The sequence below is a fragment of the Diuraphis noxia genome, unplaced genomic scaffold (genome assembly GCF_037042655.1).
Source record: "Diuraphis noxia isolate RWA-SAM2 unplaced genomic scaffold, SU_Dnox_SAM2 contig0001, whole genome shotgun sequence".
Taxonomy (NCBI): Eukaryota; Metazoa; Arthropoda; class Insecta; order Hemiptera; family Aphididae; genus Diuraphis; species Diuraphis noxia.
This window is the reverse complement of record NW_028301711.1, coordinates 40,596,574-40,614,547: the sequence shown is the minus strand read 5'-3', so window position 1 is coordinate 40,614,547 and position 17,974 is coordinate 40,596,574. Positions and strand designations below refer to the sequence as shown.

Below are 17,974 nucleotides of genomic sequence, written 5' to 3'. Positions count from 1 at the left end.
TAAAAGTATTTTAATATTTTGTACGACAGCTGTGTAATGGGGTAACGTATCAATAGCCGAATCTGGATTAATTTGCTTATTTTTCCATTGGTGTCTCCAAATGCGCAACTCTGCTTTAAGAATAGAATTATCATCAGTTGAGAGATCTTGAGCATATAAATAGAAGCCGCCTTCAAAATAATTTCGTCGTCGTGCATACTACAATTTGATGGAATAAGTCCCTGCAAAGGTATTATATCACTTAGCCGTTGATTAAATTGTGCATCCAATTCTTGAAGGATGAAATCAAGAAAAGGAAGAAACACTGATACTTTGAAGTATGTGTCTCTGGATCTTTTGAATTTATATTTATTCTTTGTGCTTGTCTACCACATATCGGAGGCATGCATATTTCTACATTTGCTAAATTTGCAATATCTGAAACATCCTTAAAAATGTGTTTAAAGTGTCCATCTGCACCTTCTCGAAGCTCTTCTAGTGCACTGCAAATAACCATGACGTCGGATAATGCCTTAGAAATATATTGTTGTTTGCTATGTATAGAAAAATACTGATTGCAAAGTGTAGGCAAAACAGTTACTGTAACTTCAAGTGCAACGATAAAATCAATTTTTGTCACTGAATTTAAATATAATGAAGCTTTGCATGAGCTTTCAGGGATCATATGAAATATCTTGTGGTTACTAAGTTCATGCAAATCAAATAATATTATATCGGTATTCGGTACCATAATAAACGTAGGTAACGTTTATTCTTTGCTTATACCTACTAGGTCGTTATTACTAAAGATAATAGATAGTAGGTACGATGTATTCAATACCGTTTTTTAGAAATATCATGGTTGTACTTTGTCTTTTATAATACCTATAAAATGTATTCCATAACACGGCCAATGAGGGGGGGGGGTTGAAGTCCCCTAAGCGCCCCCTGGGTACGCCATTGCCACCCATAGTTCAGAATTGTTACTAAATACATTTTATTTTATATTTATTATTTATATATTGCTACTATTATCTGAAGTAATTCATTTTGCTACACACTATTATAATACAGTGTCATTCGGTATGAATATTAAATGAACAATGGTAAATTCATATTAATCTAAAAGTTGAAAATGTCATATAATATGTGATATTGAGTAAAGTATGATTGAAAAGTTACTTTTACGTACCTAAGTACAAAGTTGTAAAACTGCTATCGGCATTACAGAAAAAACTAAGAATTAAAAAAAAAAAGAATATTTAAAATTTCTATAAATAGGTCAAAATAAGTTAAATTATTTAAAATGTATACTATGTTTAGAAAATGGTCATATAAACATTAAGTGAGTATTTAAATTACAAATATAAAAATTCATATCATAATTTTATTACTATTATAGTTATTGTCATTTATTTAATCGTTTTTATGTTTCATCAAAAACACAATAATATAGTAAATTTCGTCAAAAACAAATGTTGAGTAAAAATTCTTATTTTTCATTAATTTTAAGCTTTAGATTTTCATAAAATGTTTATACCTAGAAAAATATATTTTCGCCATGTCCAATATAGCTTGAAAGTGTATCAAGATTCCCCACAAGTTGTATTAATAGTTCATAAATATAAAATACTATTAGACACATAAGAATGTTTTTTTTCAATTTATACAATGTTCATTTTGTATTGCTAAGGATTGAAAATGTACTACAGGGTGATTTATTAATTGTTCATATTGTAACCAAAAACCTAAAAAAAAAAAATTAAAAATCTAAAGGTGCAATTTTTTCCATAGATTCTCAGATCAAATTTGGATTAAAAAAAATATTCAAACAAAGAACAAATAACACGTTTATTTATTTTGTTGTAATTTAAAAATAATATTCATGGCCTCATGATTACTCATATTACTCAATTTTTAAGGTAGATATAAGATAGGTATATCAATATTCAATATATTATTATATTGTTTTCATAAAATGGCATTTTAACTGCAATATTTTCACCAAAAAAAAATTCAGCCTACTTTATCACTATTTTCTTATAGTAAAATAAATTAAAAGAGCAATAATCTCTTAAAATATTCTATAGTATAGCCAATATAGGCTTATAGATCGTCGTTCAAAATCGTTTTTCGACTTTTCGTTTATAGTGATAATATAAATAATTGAATTCTATTTTAATAAGTACGTAAAGTACTAAGTAAATCTATAACATTAGAGATAATCACATGAAACCTAATGTGCGTCAGAGCTGTAGGTATCCACATGTTCACTTTTTTTTTATTTATCATTTATCAAATTTAAATTAAATATTATACTTTAAACAATTATAGGTAAGTAATTAGTATAGGGGCGTATTTAAGGGAGGGACACATGTGGATGGGGCCCATGCCTCCCCCATTCACCGTATTTTATACTTATTTTTATTATATGAGAAATTTTACAACTCTACGCCCCATGTACGTAAATTTGAACTTTTTGTTTGTGCCCCCCCCCCCCCCCCTTAAGACATTTCTAAATACGCCCCTGCTTACCTATGTTATATTATCATATAACAGTTGGCAGTAATGTGAGTAATATATCTTTTGTTATAGATGGTTCCTTTTTTTTGGAATATTTTTGTTTTGTTCAATTTGTAAGCTATTGCAGGTAAATATTTTTGATTACGACAGTTATTATTACATAATATTACCGTTAATTAATATTTTCAATGAAAAATGATTCTTGTAACTTGATAGTTAAAGTTATACATCACCATACGGGCAACTAGGAAGGGGTTAGAGCAATAGGGAATAGTTTCCCAACCGTTTCCCTCACGAAACACTAGTCCTAATGCATGTTTAGCCGTAGCAGACTAGCAGCACACAGGGGCGCCATTTGGGGGGAGCAGGGTGTGCACTTGCACACCCTGAATTTATTATTTGCTATTGGCCTAGGCGTCACTGATACACGGCCTTGCCACCTTGGCCTTCAGTTTTCCTATCTTTAACTTTATGGTTTAGGTCATAAACTGCTTTTAATGATTGATTTGTATTTTCTATTTTTATTTCTATTTTAATTTCAAATATAGGTACCTAACTATTAATTAAATTTATGCGTTAAAAAATTTTAAAATAGTAATAGTTGAATGGTAAGATATCTAGTACCTAAAATATTAATATTAAATGTATTAATTTGTAATATTTTATGTATGAAAGCCAAATGTTTTTTTAATAGTAAAAATTGTATAGAAAAAATACGATGAGAAACGTTTTTTTGACAATTGGCCTGGTGGTAGGAAAAAATTGGCCTCTTTAATTGCATGCACACCCTTAAAAAAAACTGAAGTGGCGCCCCTGGCAGCACACTGACACTGGCTTATATATGTTAAATAAAAATTTTTTTTTTTAAATTATTAGGGCATTAGGTTTTCAACATACTAATACAAAAAGTGTACAGTCAATAAATTGCTAGCAAATAATTTAAAACGGTGTTTAATTTAGGTTAGGAAAACTCGCGCATGTAAATTCATATTTTAATTTATTGAAAATATGAAATTAATTGATATTGTAAAACAGAGACATTACATTATTATTATTATCTTGTATAATATTTATGTTGGATATAAAAATCTAGTCCTATAATAGTGAGAGATTTGTCACTGGTTTACACTGTATTCGAATAGTTAACATGAACACTCTTATAATAGAGTAAGAGAATTATTAAAATTATTTTAACTTATTATCGAAATTATAATAGTATGCGTATTAAGAATCATGATATTTCGTGGCACACCTATTCAGGCTTTAAGGCTTTAAGGCTTGTGCCGTGGCACATCGGTTGAGAAACGATAGGTTAGGGTCTGCCCCCCAATTTTTTTTCTTAACTTTCAAGAGCTGTGGGTAAGTTGCGGCCCGACTTGTCGTTTCTGGTGTTGAAGACCGGTGAATTTCGGCCCGATAGTTATTTTATGTAGAGGTTAATTGCGGCCCGACAATATTTTAGCAGTAGGTGAGTGGCGGCCCGAGTAATTATCATTATTCATTACAGGGGCGTAATTAAGGGGGGAGGGGGGGGGGGTGAGGGGGATATATCCCCCCACCCAGAGCCTTTATAATGTGTATATTTATATATTAATTTGAAGCTTATGGAATTATATCTTTTATCGTGCTGACATCACGACGAAATATATTAAATATAATTAATATCAAGAAATCTATAAATTATTATTTAATTTAAAAGTAAATTTTAATTCTAATACAGTGAAAACTCTCTATAACGAATCTGAAGGGACCATGTGATTTCTTTCGTTATTGAGAGTTTTTGTAATAGAGAGTAATTAATAGGTTTTAAATCAAACCAACCATTATAAGTTAACTTAATGCTATTTATGTAATATATAGTTTTTCGTTACAACGAGTTTTGTTATAAAGAGTTGTCCTGTAATTACTCTCTATTACAAAAACTCTTAATAACGAAAGAAATCACATGGTCCCCTCAGATGCGTTATAGAGAGTTTTCACTGTAATAGGTTTTAAATCAAACCAACCATTATAAGTTAACTTAATGTTATTTACGTAATATAGAGTTTTTCGTTATAAAGAGTTTTCACTGTATATTCAAAATTTACATTTTGAAGAAATTATTATAATATTGTATAGGTACTAAATTGTGTAGAATTTTAAAGCACATTTATTAATACATTTTGTGTATATATATATTAGTTTAAGAATTTTTGATGAAATAGTTTTCCCAGATGATACTTGAAAATCTAAGTATTTTGTATGGAAAAAAATGTTTATCCCCCCCTAAGAAAAATTCCTAATTACGCCACTGATTCATTACTATATAAACTTACCTATATAATATAAATATATATATACCTATTACCTATGTACCTAGCAGATGTGGTTTTGGATATGCATAGCGGCCAATAAACAAATAACAATAAACGAAATGTTCAATACGTATATGCGAAGTTATATTTTCGTATAATATAGATTGTTTTATTGTGAGATGGTTATTTGCTGTATGACTTGCATTAACTACAATAATCGGATTATTTCAAATAGCAAAATGAGAATTGTCAATGCGTATTCAGTCCGAAATCAATCGTTGTTTCGTTTGTATAATTTATTATACGTATGAACTATTATTTTTTTCAAGACAAATATTAATATTATATAGTATGACAATTTATACTAGAAAATACGTAATATTGTGATGTTTATATACTATATATTGTAGTCATATAGTATAATATATATATATATATATATATATGTGTGTGTGTGTGTGTGTATTATACTATTATATATACATTATTGTATGGCCGGTGTATGGCAATTCGTACGTACCTCTCATAAACTCGGGCTGCAACTAGCTAGTACGTCATTTAGGGATTGGGCCGCAACTTACCAACACTGCTCTCAAGAACCTCAAGATAAATAAAATTAATCATCGAACTTATATAAAAAGTTAATATCAAATAAACAAATAATAATTATTAGTGCTCCAATCGTATTATCGTACGCTATCGCGATTGTATTATACTATTATTGTAACATTGTCTTTTTGTATTATTTTGTACGTTTGATAATATTTCTGCCAAAAACTAGTCCCACATTGAAAGTCGTACCGAGCACAGTGAGCGACCATACAACTATTTAACTTATAATAAAACCATACAGTGCACACTTAAGCGTTTAATCTTTTTATTAATAGTTTCAACCTTTACAACCAAACAATAATAATGAGTAACCAAGTAAAGACGTAAAGTATACCTACCTATTTTAGCACATTTCACATTAGAATGTTTCCGGTGAAATGTAAATACCTAATATTCAAAGCCTATGTCAACGATATCATCTCATATAGTCATATTAACTTATTATTCCATTAATTTACTTATTCTACATAGGTTGTATGATTTTATATGTATTGAAAATCTATTTCTAAAAATAGTTGAGCAGTAAAGCATAATTATAAGTAATAAGTATATTCTTCTTTCTTCTATTTTTCTTTTTCGGTAAATTCGGCCCCTAGGACCATCTCGACATACATCCTTGCCTCCAATTTTTTCTATCCGCTGCCAGTTTCTTCCAGTCTAGCCCTCCTCCTAACGTTTTCACATAATTTCTTACTACGTCTTCCCATCTCAGACGTGATCTTCCCAGTGGTATTTTTCCAGTAGGGTTTTCTTCTAATATTGTGCGTATGAGTGGGTTTTGGCTACGCCTAGCATGCCCAGCCCATAGCAATCTTTTGTTCTTAATTGTTTCGAGTATATTGGGTTTATGGAAGAGCGTTTCTAATTCATAATTTTTTCTTATTCTCCACTCACCGCTTAGCATATCTTTAACTGGTCCAAAAATCTTTCTTAGTATCTTTCTTTCCTGAACTAAGAGTTTTCTTTCATCACTTTTCCTTAATGGCCATGTCTCAGCTCCATAGGTAATTACAGGTCGTACCAATGTGATGTATAATTGTATTTTTAAATCTTTTGAAAATGATCTCGATCCCAGTAATTTTGCAAGACCATAGAGGCATTTATTTCCTGATTGAATTCTTGCTCCTATTTCTATTTCGATTTCATTTCTCTCCGATAGTACAGACTCTAGGTACTTAAATTGTTTTTTTTTTTTTAAATTTCGGTTGTTGATTTTAAGCGTTGGATATAATCTCGTCTTCCTACCACCATGTATTCCGTTTCGTCTTCATTAATGTGGAGTCCAACTTTCTGTGCTGCTTTTTCCAGCTGATTTAAAAGATATTTTAGTCCGTCTTGTGATTCCTCCATGATCACCAAATCATCTGCATAAGCCAGCAGTCCTATGGACAATTCCTAGAATATAACTCCTTCTTGCGGTGTAATATGCATAACCCTTATTACTTTTTCTACCACTATATTGAATAAAATTGGTGACATAGCATCTCCTTATCTTAAACCTGATTTAACTGATATTGGGTCTATTATTATGTTTCCAACCCTAACATTGACAAATGTCTCCAAAATGCTTATCTCAATCAGTTTTATAAGCTTGACCCCAAAATGGAATTCTCTCAAGATATTGATAAGGTTTTCTCTGTGTATGCTATCATACGCCTTCTTAAAATCTATAAAGAGAACATGTATTTCTCTATCAAATTCCTAGGTTTTTTGGTATATTTGTCTTAGGATAAATATCTGGTCTGTGGTCGACCTTCCTGGCCTGAAGCCACATTGGTAATTGCCAATAACTTGTTCCGATTTTTCTTTTATTCTTGATAATATACAATTTGAAAAAATTCTATAAGCCATATTTAAGAGGGCTATCCCACGGTAATTATTGTAGTCTTGTTTTGCTCCGACTGAATGTTATCTTTCCCAGGAGATTTATTGTTTTTTAGTATATTTATCTGTGATTTTATTTCCTCCAAGGTCAGTTCTTCACAGCCCTGTGACTTTCGGATTTCCTTATTAAAATGGAAAAATTTCATTAGGTTCTTCACAATTCAGCAGTTTTTCAAAGTAATCACCCCATTTCTTTGCCAGTTCTTCACTTGTAGTTATTAGGGAGCCATTATCATCCCTTAGAAATCTTTTTTTTTATATCCATCCCTGAGGTCATTCACTCGCTCATATATATCTCTTGTTCTGTGTGCCTTATAGTCGAGTTCTGACATTTCAACTATTTTTTGAACATATTTTCTCTTTTTACTCCTCATTATCTTACTGGCTTCCTTTTGGTGATTTATAAACCTTCTCAAAGTTATTTCATCACTGGTGTCAATCAACCATTCTTGTCTTGTTAGTTTTCTTCTTTGTACTGCTTCTTCGCAAATCCTATTGAATCACGGTTTTGCCTTTGCTACTATTTTTCCTAACACCTTCGTTGCTGCTTCAGTTATACTTTCTTTTACAAGTATTCCCATGTTTTATCTACATTTTCTTTCACATCTAGTTGCCTATTTTTAATAATATTTGAAAGCTTTCTGCATATTCCTTACATATTTGTTTGTCCGTTAACATAACTATATCAAAGAGAGGGCGATCTTCGTTAAATTACATTTCTTATACTTCTTAATTTTCACTCTCTTCTATATTCCAACAAGTAAGTGGTCCGAGTCCATATCAGCTCCCCGTAAGGTTCTTATATTCAGAATACTATTTTTGAACCCACCATTTATTAGGACGTGATCAATTTGATTTTTATATCTCCCATTCGGCGAGATCCATGTATATTTGTACATGTATGTCTTTTCGTGGGAACATAGTACTTTTACCACCATATATTTTCCCAAAGCAAAGTCGATTAGTTTAATACCATTATCATTTGTGTTTATACGTAGGCTATGGCTTCCAATAGTCGATCTGTAGCATTCTTCACGTCCTATTTTCGCATTAAAATCACCTAATACTTATCTTATATCATCCCCTTTCGACAAGTTAAACGTATCTTCTAGTGCTTCATAAAATATCTCTTTTTCTTCTTCATCCTTATCCTCTGTTGGTGCATGCACGTTAATTAGTACCATGTCAAAATTATCTGTTTTAAGAGTTAAAGTTGAAATTCTAGGATTTATAACTCTTAACTCCTTTACCGAATGTATAATTGATTCGTGCACCGCAAAACCAGTTCCCAGTCTATGGCCATTTTCGCAATCTCCGTTGAAGATAGTTGTTTGAGACATTTTGGTTGTCCCGGCATCTTCCAATCTGATTTTTTGAAGTGCTACACACTTCATTCCGTATTTTTCTAATTCCTTGACCATGTCCAATGTAATTCGATTTTTCAATAAACGCGTGATGTTGGTCAAGTAATGAAGTAGGTAATACCAGCTAAATAATTACTTAAGTTCTTTCCTCCGGATGTACGAGGAACAACAATTATTACATATATATATATATCTTAATCTATGTAACATGCATGATGCATCTATCTTATTCTGAACTGTAGCACTTATTAATTGGGTATTCTGTTCAATTTAAGAAACGTAGTCAGCGAGACGGCGACTCACTTATGCGTAGGTGCATAGCAATACTATACTTGGTTGCACGCACTAAGATTAGTAAGATTAATAGGACTGGAAACAGTGGAAACGAACAATAGTGCACGGTATACTGAAAAGATCCACATCTGTTACGGATAATCAACGAGCGATTATAGCGCCATCTCCTGGTTAATGTATCTTTACATTATTATTGTTGAATCGAAATCAAAAATATTGTAGCTACCAAAAAAGAAATGAACTAAAATTTAAAGTGTTGATTAGAATATTAAATTAATCAAATAATTAGTAGTTTTTTTACATTGAAATAGACTCCGCAGCTATTTTATTATATTTTATATAGCTCATCTAATGTTCTGAATATTGTCTAAAAATCTTGGACTAAAAACTCTATGCTAAAAATAAATAAAAAATTCCTAATGGCTACCTACCTATTTTATTTTATGTATACAGTGTACAATTATTATATATTCTTATATATTGGAAAATATTACGAGTAAATATGTTAACTATCGATCGTGTTGATCGTAATACATACATTAATAAAAAACTGTAATGGAGTGTACCTACTACCTACCTATATCTTAAAATATTTTTAAATGGTTTATAAGTGCTTAGTACTAAATTCTAAGAGTCATGACTCTTAAAATGTACTCTATTTTCTATACCTGCTGACCCTGTATCAAATAATTATGGAATAATGTAGTTTCTGAATATAACAATCAAGTTAATGTTATAAAAAAAATATTAAAAATATTTCACGTTATCATAAGATACTTAATAATTTTATTTATTTAATTGTACAAAATACATAATTTGTACCTATGTCTTTTTTCATCAGCTTCATGAACTGTACTCGTATTCATATTTCATAGTGACCCGTCGAAACCGAGGTACGGGCCATGGGGTCCATTTCAATTTATTACCTATATGAGGCCCATACTTAAATAAAATAATATAAGAATTAATAATCTATACTAATAACAATATTTTTTTAATTAGATCATAATATAATATTAGTAATATAATGATAATGCCGTTAGTACTTTGTTATTTTAGCACAATAGCATCCTCTGTAGCTCCCATATAATAAGATATAATAACACATTATAATATAATTATTTTTAAATATTTTGAATACATAATACATTATGTACTGTATAGTTTCTTAATAGTTTAAGTAAATAAAGAGTAGCGATTATATTAACATTTATACAATTTCAACTTTATTATTAGTTATTAATTTGTCTAATGTCTATACAAGTATTGAAGTATAGTGGAGAGATAGATCCCCTTGGTCTCTTATTTATAATATCGTGACGTCGATGGTAAGTGAATTAACCCCTCCCCTTAGTGAAATTAAATGTTTGTTATCGTATTATATCCACTTCTTGACAAAATCCTTAATAAGTCCCCCCACCAGTTTGCACTTAAAGTAGCAATAATTTAATTATGCACGTACTCATAAACTGCGTATCAAAAAAAGTAATTTGAATCTAAAGACAAGCCCATCATTAAATATTTTCCATCTTAAACTCTAAAGTGAAAATTTTAATGTCACTATTCTTTATTGATATGTATTCAATTTTGCCGCCTTAAAACAACACATGACTTGATTGTGCCCTAGCAACGGACCTGACTTGGACGTATTAATGTCAGGGTCCAATTTACTGAGGTATAGTATTTTGATAATCCTAATAATATATTGTATTACATTTTTTTCTTAGAATTCGTTTTACGTTGTTGTGGGTTTCATTTATAAATTGATACAGAGTTAAACGACTAAATATCTTAAGATATCTATTTAATTTTTACTTTCAAAATAATAAATTTTACCACAAATATTTACTGTTTACACTTTTAAACTAACATTCCTATATACCTAACTTAAAATAATGTAAACGTTGCTAAATTCTAATAGCGAGTAGAAAACATAGATTATACTTAGAACAGTAAATACTTAAAATTTAAGTCTTAAATGATAATATGCCTTATTATTAATTTTCAAGTTAATTTCTGACTCACTGATTTGATTGGGTCGCCATTTCAATAACTGGTAAGATAGAAATCCACATTCTTTATTGAGTATTTTTTTTCAAAGAATAAAGAATAAGAAAGAACAATAAAAAATATGTAACCTTCAAAGTCAAACATAGAGAATATCAGGAAATTCAAAAACTTAATTTACAATGATACAATGATGCTAATTTCTAAAGTATAAATTTTATTTTTACTAAATAATTTCCCATATCCTTGAATATTATCATATTATATAGCTAAAAATCCATAATTATATAAATTAAGTAATATTTCAGTAAATACATATTTTCTCAATGGTTTTATTGAAAATATGCTAGCTTCTAAGTGCAATTGTAATAGTATTGTGAGAATTAAAATACTATAGAAATGCTTTAATCCTTCAATGATTCGAGAAAATTCATTCAAAATGAGATACATTGTTGCAATATGGTTAAATGTATATTAGTGATCATTTTAACAAATATATAAGAATAAAAATAATAACACACATTCAGACATGAAAGAAAGTATAAAAACTCAAAAAATATTATGATAAAATTAATAGATAATAGATATATTAAAAAAATAAAAGGTGTAATATGAAGCAATGATAATAATAAAAAAAAATACAGTAGGATAAATGTATTATATAAGTGCTTCTAAATAGTAATATTAAACAATATTTATCTAAACTATAATAATAATAATAAAAATAATAGTAATAGTAATAATAATAATAATAATAATAATAATAATGTTAATAATAAATAATATAGCAATATAACATACAAATCCAACAATAATTTTTAATTTGTTAACCTATTAAGTATTAATCACAAATCCTATTAATATTAAAGGTATGTGTTTTTAAAATAATGTTTAAAACTTTTATGTTTGTATTTATAAATGTATTAAAGTATTATCAAAACTTTAACATGCTAAGAATAAATAATTCTATAAACATGCATATGCATAATATATTAATATCTTATATTTTAGATGATTAAATATGAATTACCTATAACAAAGAAAACTGCTAGGAAAAATTTGCATTTGATTTATATTTAAACATAAATAAAACAAATAGCAATTAATCATAACATTAATAATTTGATTATAATATTGTATTATCTACTTAACACTTTAAGATTAATATAATTATCAATATAAAAGTGTACATAAACATATCTGAATATGCTAAAAATTGAATTTTAATATTAATATACTTATAAGATTGTTTAAACTTTACAAAAAGTATTTATGGTGTTAATTTTAATTGATCATTCATTACTTTATTGATGCACAATAATAATTATTATAATAACAATAAAACTTTATCACTTATTGTTAAATTATTCCACCAACAATTTACTATAGGAACAAGTATTTAGAAATATTATAATTCCAGTAATTATGTTATAATTGTTTCATTCATGAATCTAGAATAGTTATAAGGATTTTAGACAAAATTAATGTGAGATGTTAAGTTATAGAATTAATAAATAATAACAATTATAACTATCCTTAAAAAATTATTTTAAATAAAAGGAATTTTTAAATGAAATTAGCTATTACATTGTTTAAATATCCCAAATAATATTTAGAGTTGTTTAAGAATAACTTTAGAGGTACATATAGACTTTGATAAATTATTCAATTATTTAACTGTTGAATTAAAGGAATAAAATTAACTATTGAGTTTCTAGTCGTTTTAATAAGTTAATCATTTCGGAATCTTCAATGCATTCATAATACTTCAATCCTTGTGGTGTTAATAAATTTGTAATTGCTCCCTAAAATATTTTTTTAATTAATAAAAATAAAACCATTCAATTTTATTTTATTTAAACTTACCTTTTCAATCAAATACTTGGCAACTTTGAAATGGTTTTCCCATAGAGCACACAGCAATGGAGTAATACCAAAATTGTCCTTTTTCTAAAAATAAATTCAATTTATGTGATAAGTGTATATAATAGATTATATAATTGTCATATTTTTAAATAAATATTGATGAACTGTATTACCAAAATGCTCTCATATACATACATATATGTATAAATTAATTTTAGCTTGTCTATAATATTAATAAATTAAAAAACTATTGGACTGTTGTCTATTTTCAGTAAAAGTTACATAAATTCCTTAAGACTTAAAACGTGTTTATAACTTTTTTTCAACCCCTATAGGTAAATAAAGGGTAATAACTCACACATTAATTCTTTTTCCAGCTCACGAAAAAGTAATTTTTTTAGTGTATTTTTTCAGTTAACCAATGTTACATATTATATTACTGTTTTTTAACTGAAAACATGGTAAATTCATGGCACAGGAAGTACATAATTTATATTTATATAACAAAGACATCATTGCATTATTACATTATGGTAAAAACTCACCAACATAGATATATTTTATTTATGTCAATTCTTATTTTTACAAAATAATTGTGGTGTTGCCTTTTGAGGATAAAATGTTCATAATACAAAATATTAAATAAAGAGAGCCCCTGGATGTGGTTTGAAGTACAATGTTGGCAGCAAATCTTATATTGTTGTATCTTATATTTGTGTGTATTTAAATTCACGCAAAAATTAGTGTTAGTGAACCTTAGCCTCTGTAAAATAATTTGACCTAGAGGAGCAACCGAAAGTCATGGATCGGATATAAACTAGGTTTAAACTACTTACTTTCTAAACTTTTTTGATATCTTTAAAAACAATTTCAGAGATTTTTGTCAAATTTAATTGAGTAGTTTATGAGTATATAAGCTACAAATATATGTTTAGTTTACAGAAATTGTATTTTCAATCAAGGCCATATTATGTAAACGCGACAATTTTATGCATGCTTGTACCTGATCTGTCAGAGTAACCAATTTCCTCACTTTACATATATTATAAGTAAAAACAAGTTTCAATTTTCACTGTGAATCTCAAAATATACCTTTGAGGACCTTTTTAAAATCTGAATTTTGGAAAATCCTTTGATAGTGGTTTTCTGCACTATAAAACAAATCTACTGACCAAATTTTATACTCATAGCTTTGGCGGTCCCAACTAGTTGATGATAAATCTGTCAGTCACAGTAAGTACAAGTTATTTGATATAGTATAATCATTTATCGTTATACGTTCCGGTGTTTAAAATCTTTAAACATTGTGTTTTATAAAGACTAAGATTATTGTGTAATAAATCTTAATCAAATGGAATATATTCATACCTTTTATTTTATTATGTATCATTATAAAATCAATGATTGAGTTGATAAATAAATAAAAGGGTAATGGGTTTGGTGCATATTAAAATAGATGAAAAATCAGAGGATTTACAATAAAAAATAGTAACAATATAGTCTGGTTAAACAACTAACAACTTACATTTATATCAGCACCATTTTGAATTAAATATTCAACGATATCCAAATGACCGTAATCACAAGCTTTATGTAACATAGTTCTTCCATTTGAAACATTGTTTATATTCCAATCCTAAAATACACAAATACAAATTTAAATTTTTTTTAATTTGTGTGGTTAAAATTAAATTATTAAATCAATATTCGTAAAAGATATATTAATTTGATGCAATGGTTTTAAGCCTACTAAGATTTTTGAACCAGCCCACCAACTCAGTACTGACTGGCTTTGAAAATGTATAGTTATAATAGGTATATATAATTATGTACATTTTTATACACGTGGCATCACCATAATATTCAAGAGAAAAAATGACAGTTAAATACTTAAATATTATTTTCCAATAAGTGCTTGTAACATGAAAAATATTAGTAACTATTTTATTTTAATAGATTTTAAAAGATAATTATTTAGTTTTAAATTTGTAATATTTTCACAATACTAAATTTAATTATAAATCAGGACCAAACATACAGATTTTGATTGTACAATAAGTATAGGTAATGGTTTTTAATTTTTAAAAGATTTTTTACCATAGTAATTGTGAAACTAAATCATTATTTTAACAAACTATTAAATTTAGTACATGTCCAATAAAACATTATAGTTTGCATCTAAAGTATATTTTTCATATTCTTCTAAAATGTTAACTATTATTTATTGATAACATTCAACACAGGTTTGAATTAATTTAGATTTACTTGATTTTGTAGGTATAAATTAATTCTGGGGTGAATTCATATAATATAATATTATAATACACTATAATTTGGTTTAGTGCATCAATCAAATTGTTCACTTTGGAGTATGAATACTACTTATGAAAAATTAGATAATATATAATTAATATACTGAAGTTCTAAACTTGTTTCAGAAACAATTTATTTACCAAATAAAATATTTAAAAATATAATCATCTCTCAAATTATAAGAATTAAAAAAATGGTTCTTATTAGGTAGGTACATTTTTATTGATTACAGAAATATCATCAATGATGATGATGCACCTACTGTTTACATATTATGTATACAAAATGATTATGTTAATGTTTGACATAAGATAAATCCAAGCTCTTAATCTAAAATGAAAAAATTACCCTGTTTTCTTTGGCAAGTCTCTGTAACTGTTCTTTGACCGTGTCAAGATCGCCAATTTGCAATGCCCACGATAAGTCTTCATTTGCAACTGCAGAGTTTCCATTCTCATTAGTGCAAACTTCCATTTTTAGGTAGGTACCTAAACAATAATTGTATTATAGTATACTATGTTTCTATATTTTATCAAAATCACCTATTTCTGGGAGGGTAAGTTAAAGACGATGACGAGTGAAATTTAAAACCCTAACAGAGGCCGCAAACTTTGACTGCGAAAACGAATATCGTACACGTAATTGAATTAAACAGACATAAATTATTCAGTTAACGGTAAGTAGGTAAAGTGGCCAAATTCACGATTCACCGCTTCCACCTGCCATATTATTATTGTTCATCTAGCTTATCGCGTTAAGCCACAGAATCCTGATTTATACATTTTTATCAGAACGTTTTATTTTCTTTGCGATATAACAAAATATGTGACTGCTGTTAAATTGCCAAAGAGGTTACAGATAGGTATTATTAGATCTATGGAGGTACAATTACAGATAGTAAATACCAGGTAGGTCCTCCCTATCTATTTTGCGGCGCGGAAAATATAATTTTATCATACGAAACACTAAGCGACTAAGCATATAGTTTTAATTATAGAAATAAGAAATCATTATTAGGATCATTAATTGTAAATACAATGCTAACATAAACCAAGATAATATAAAAGTTCATGGTTATTAATTATTGCTTTACTAGTCAGTATAACAGTATTAATTATTGCTTTACTAGTCAGTATAACAGTATTAATTATTGCTTTACTAGTCAGTATAACAGTATTAATTATTGCTTTACTAGTCAGTATAACAGTATTAATTATTGCTTTACTAGTCAGTATAACAGTAATAAATTATGATTACCTGCAACAACTGTAGTAGCCTGTTGGTAGATATACTTAACCTGAGTTTTTTTTTTTTACTAGTTATAAACATCCAGATTAATTTGTTCAAATCTGTTTAAGATTCTGATAGCGGAGTGATGACGATGACGAATAATATGCACCTATTACTTATTAGTTTTACAATCATGAAAAAAATGCTTTAATTTCTATGGTAGTTAATTGGTTCTAGTTTGTAGGTAGGTAATTTGGGTAGTCGAAGTCAACAAATTACTGGTAAGTACCTATTTTTAAAAATAATCGGAAAGTTCTAATAAAAAATACGTAGAACGGGAAAATTGAAATATATTCACGTAAATAAAGTTGTTAATAAATATCTTGACCGTCTGTTGACTATTAATATTATAATAATATTATTTATAATTATTTTTCCATAATGTATCCTGCTCCTGCAATATATCCGATAATTATTAAGTATAAGGGTACTGGGTACAATGTGTAAACATGATTCAATCTTAATGTATGTATTGTAGAGACGTAGAGAGGATGATCAAGTTTAATTTATGCAGTCTTAAATTTCATGAGTAGTATAATAATTGATAATCCATAATCTATTAATAATTACAGTTTCATATTTTCTATTGTTATAAATTAAAGGGCAACAAGTCATAACGTGATATTGCCAAAATCACAGTTCTTCATAAAAACGGTTTTTATGTTTTGATTTATAGGCTTATATTGTATTTTACTGTATTATATTTATCTTTAAGAGTAAAATATACGGAATTTTATTTATTTATAAAAAAATCGACCTTTAATTGTATTTTAAATGGGTTTTTTCGTAAAATTTAAAAATAACATGTTTTGACAAAATTGTTGGAAATATTGCGTTTTGATAAAACGTTATTTTAATAATAATTTATTAAAATTTGAAAATGTGAAAAGTACTCATTTATTATTACATTGATCTATTATATTATGCTGATAAATAGATAAGTAGTTAAATACGATTATATATACAATTTTAACTTTATCAATAAATTTTTATATAATAAATTAACTGCATATCCAATTAAATCATTTTTATTTTTAAACTTCAACCTTTTTTATTATTTTAACAATTTATTATTGTATACATATTATAAAACGAAACAAAAAAATAAATGACAATCATAATAAAATAAAATTATAGGTCACTTTTAGTTTCACACTGTGATCTTATAGTTTTTGATGTGCAAACATAGATATATTTACGGCTCTTCTGTGTAAAATATATATAATTGCTCATTGCTGTAATACTTTCATGCAAATTTACAATGTGTTATAATAAATAAAATATAGGTATTAGGTTCTTAGTTTCGTTAATAATTCTGTCTTTCACCCAGCAGGGAACACGCTTTTAAATGTTTACACATATTATAATATTATATTATTAACAGTTATTAGCTGCAGGGTTGGGATTTTATAGCACTTAAAATTGCATAAATATGCGCTATAATATGACCTTAACTATCGCTAAATATGCGCTAAAAATATGCAATAAAAACAACAAAATATGCAAAAAAAATGGAAATTTATTAATTAATCACTTACAAATTTGAAG

The 17,974-nt window shown here is 27.7% G+C and overlaps 2 protein-coding genes across 2 annotated transcripts; both read right to left on the bottom strand.

Annotated features, from left to right (window-relative positions):
* Nucleotides 1–8,359: 8,359 nt before the first annotated feature.
* On the bottom strand, nucleotides 8,360–8,713 carry LOC149060682 (uncharacterized). The gene has a single exon (XM_089230210.1). It carries the CDS (start codon nucleotides 8,711–8,713, stop codon nucleotides 8,360–8,362), a length of 354 nt encoding a protein of 117 aa, XP_089086336.1.
* A 2,693-nt stretch (nucleotides 8,714–11,406) lies between these two features.
* LOC107169114 (myotrophin homolog) lies at nucleotides 11,407–15,902 on the bottom strand. The gene is made up of 5 exons (XM_089217442.1): nucleotides 15,679–15,902; nucleotides 15,485–15,624; nucleotides 14,349–14,459; nucleotides 12,824–12,907; nucleotides 11,407–12,762 (listed from the first exon to the last, which is right to left on the bottom strand). The coding sequence occupies exons 2-5, from the start codon at nucleotides 15,608–15,610 to the stop codon at nucleotides 12,661–12,663; spliced, it is 423 nt and encodes a 140-aa protein (XP_089073568.1). The 5' UTR covers nucleotides 15,611–15,624; nucleotides 15,679–15,902; the 3' UTR covers nucleotides 11,407–12,660.
* Between the last annotated feature and the right edge of the window lie 2,072 nt (nucleotides 15,903–17,974).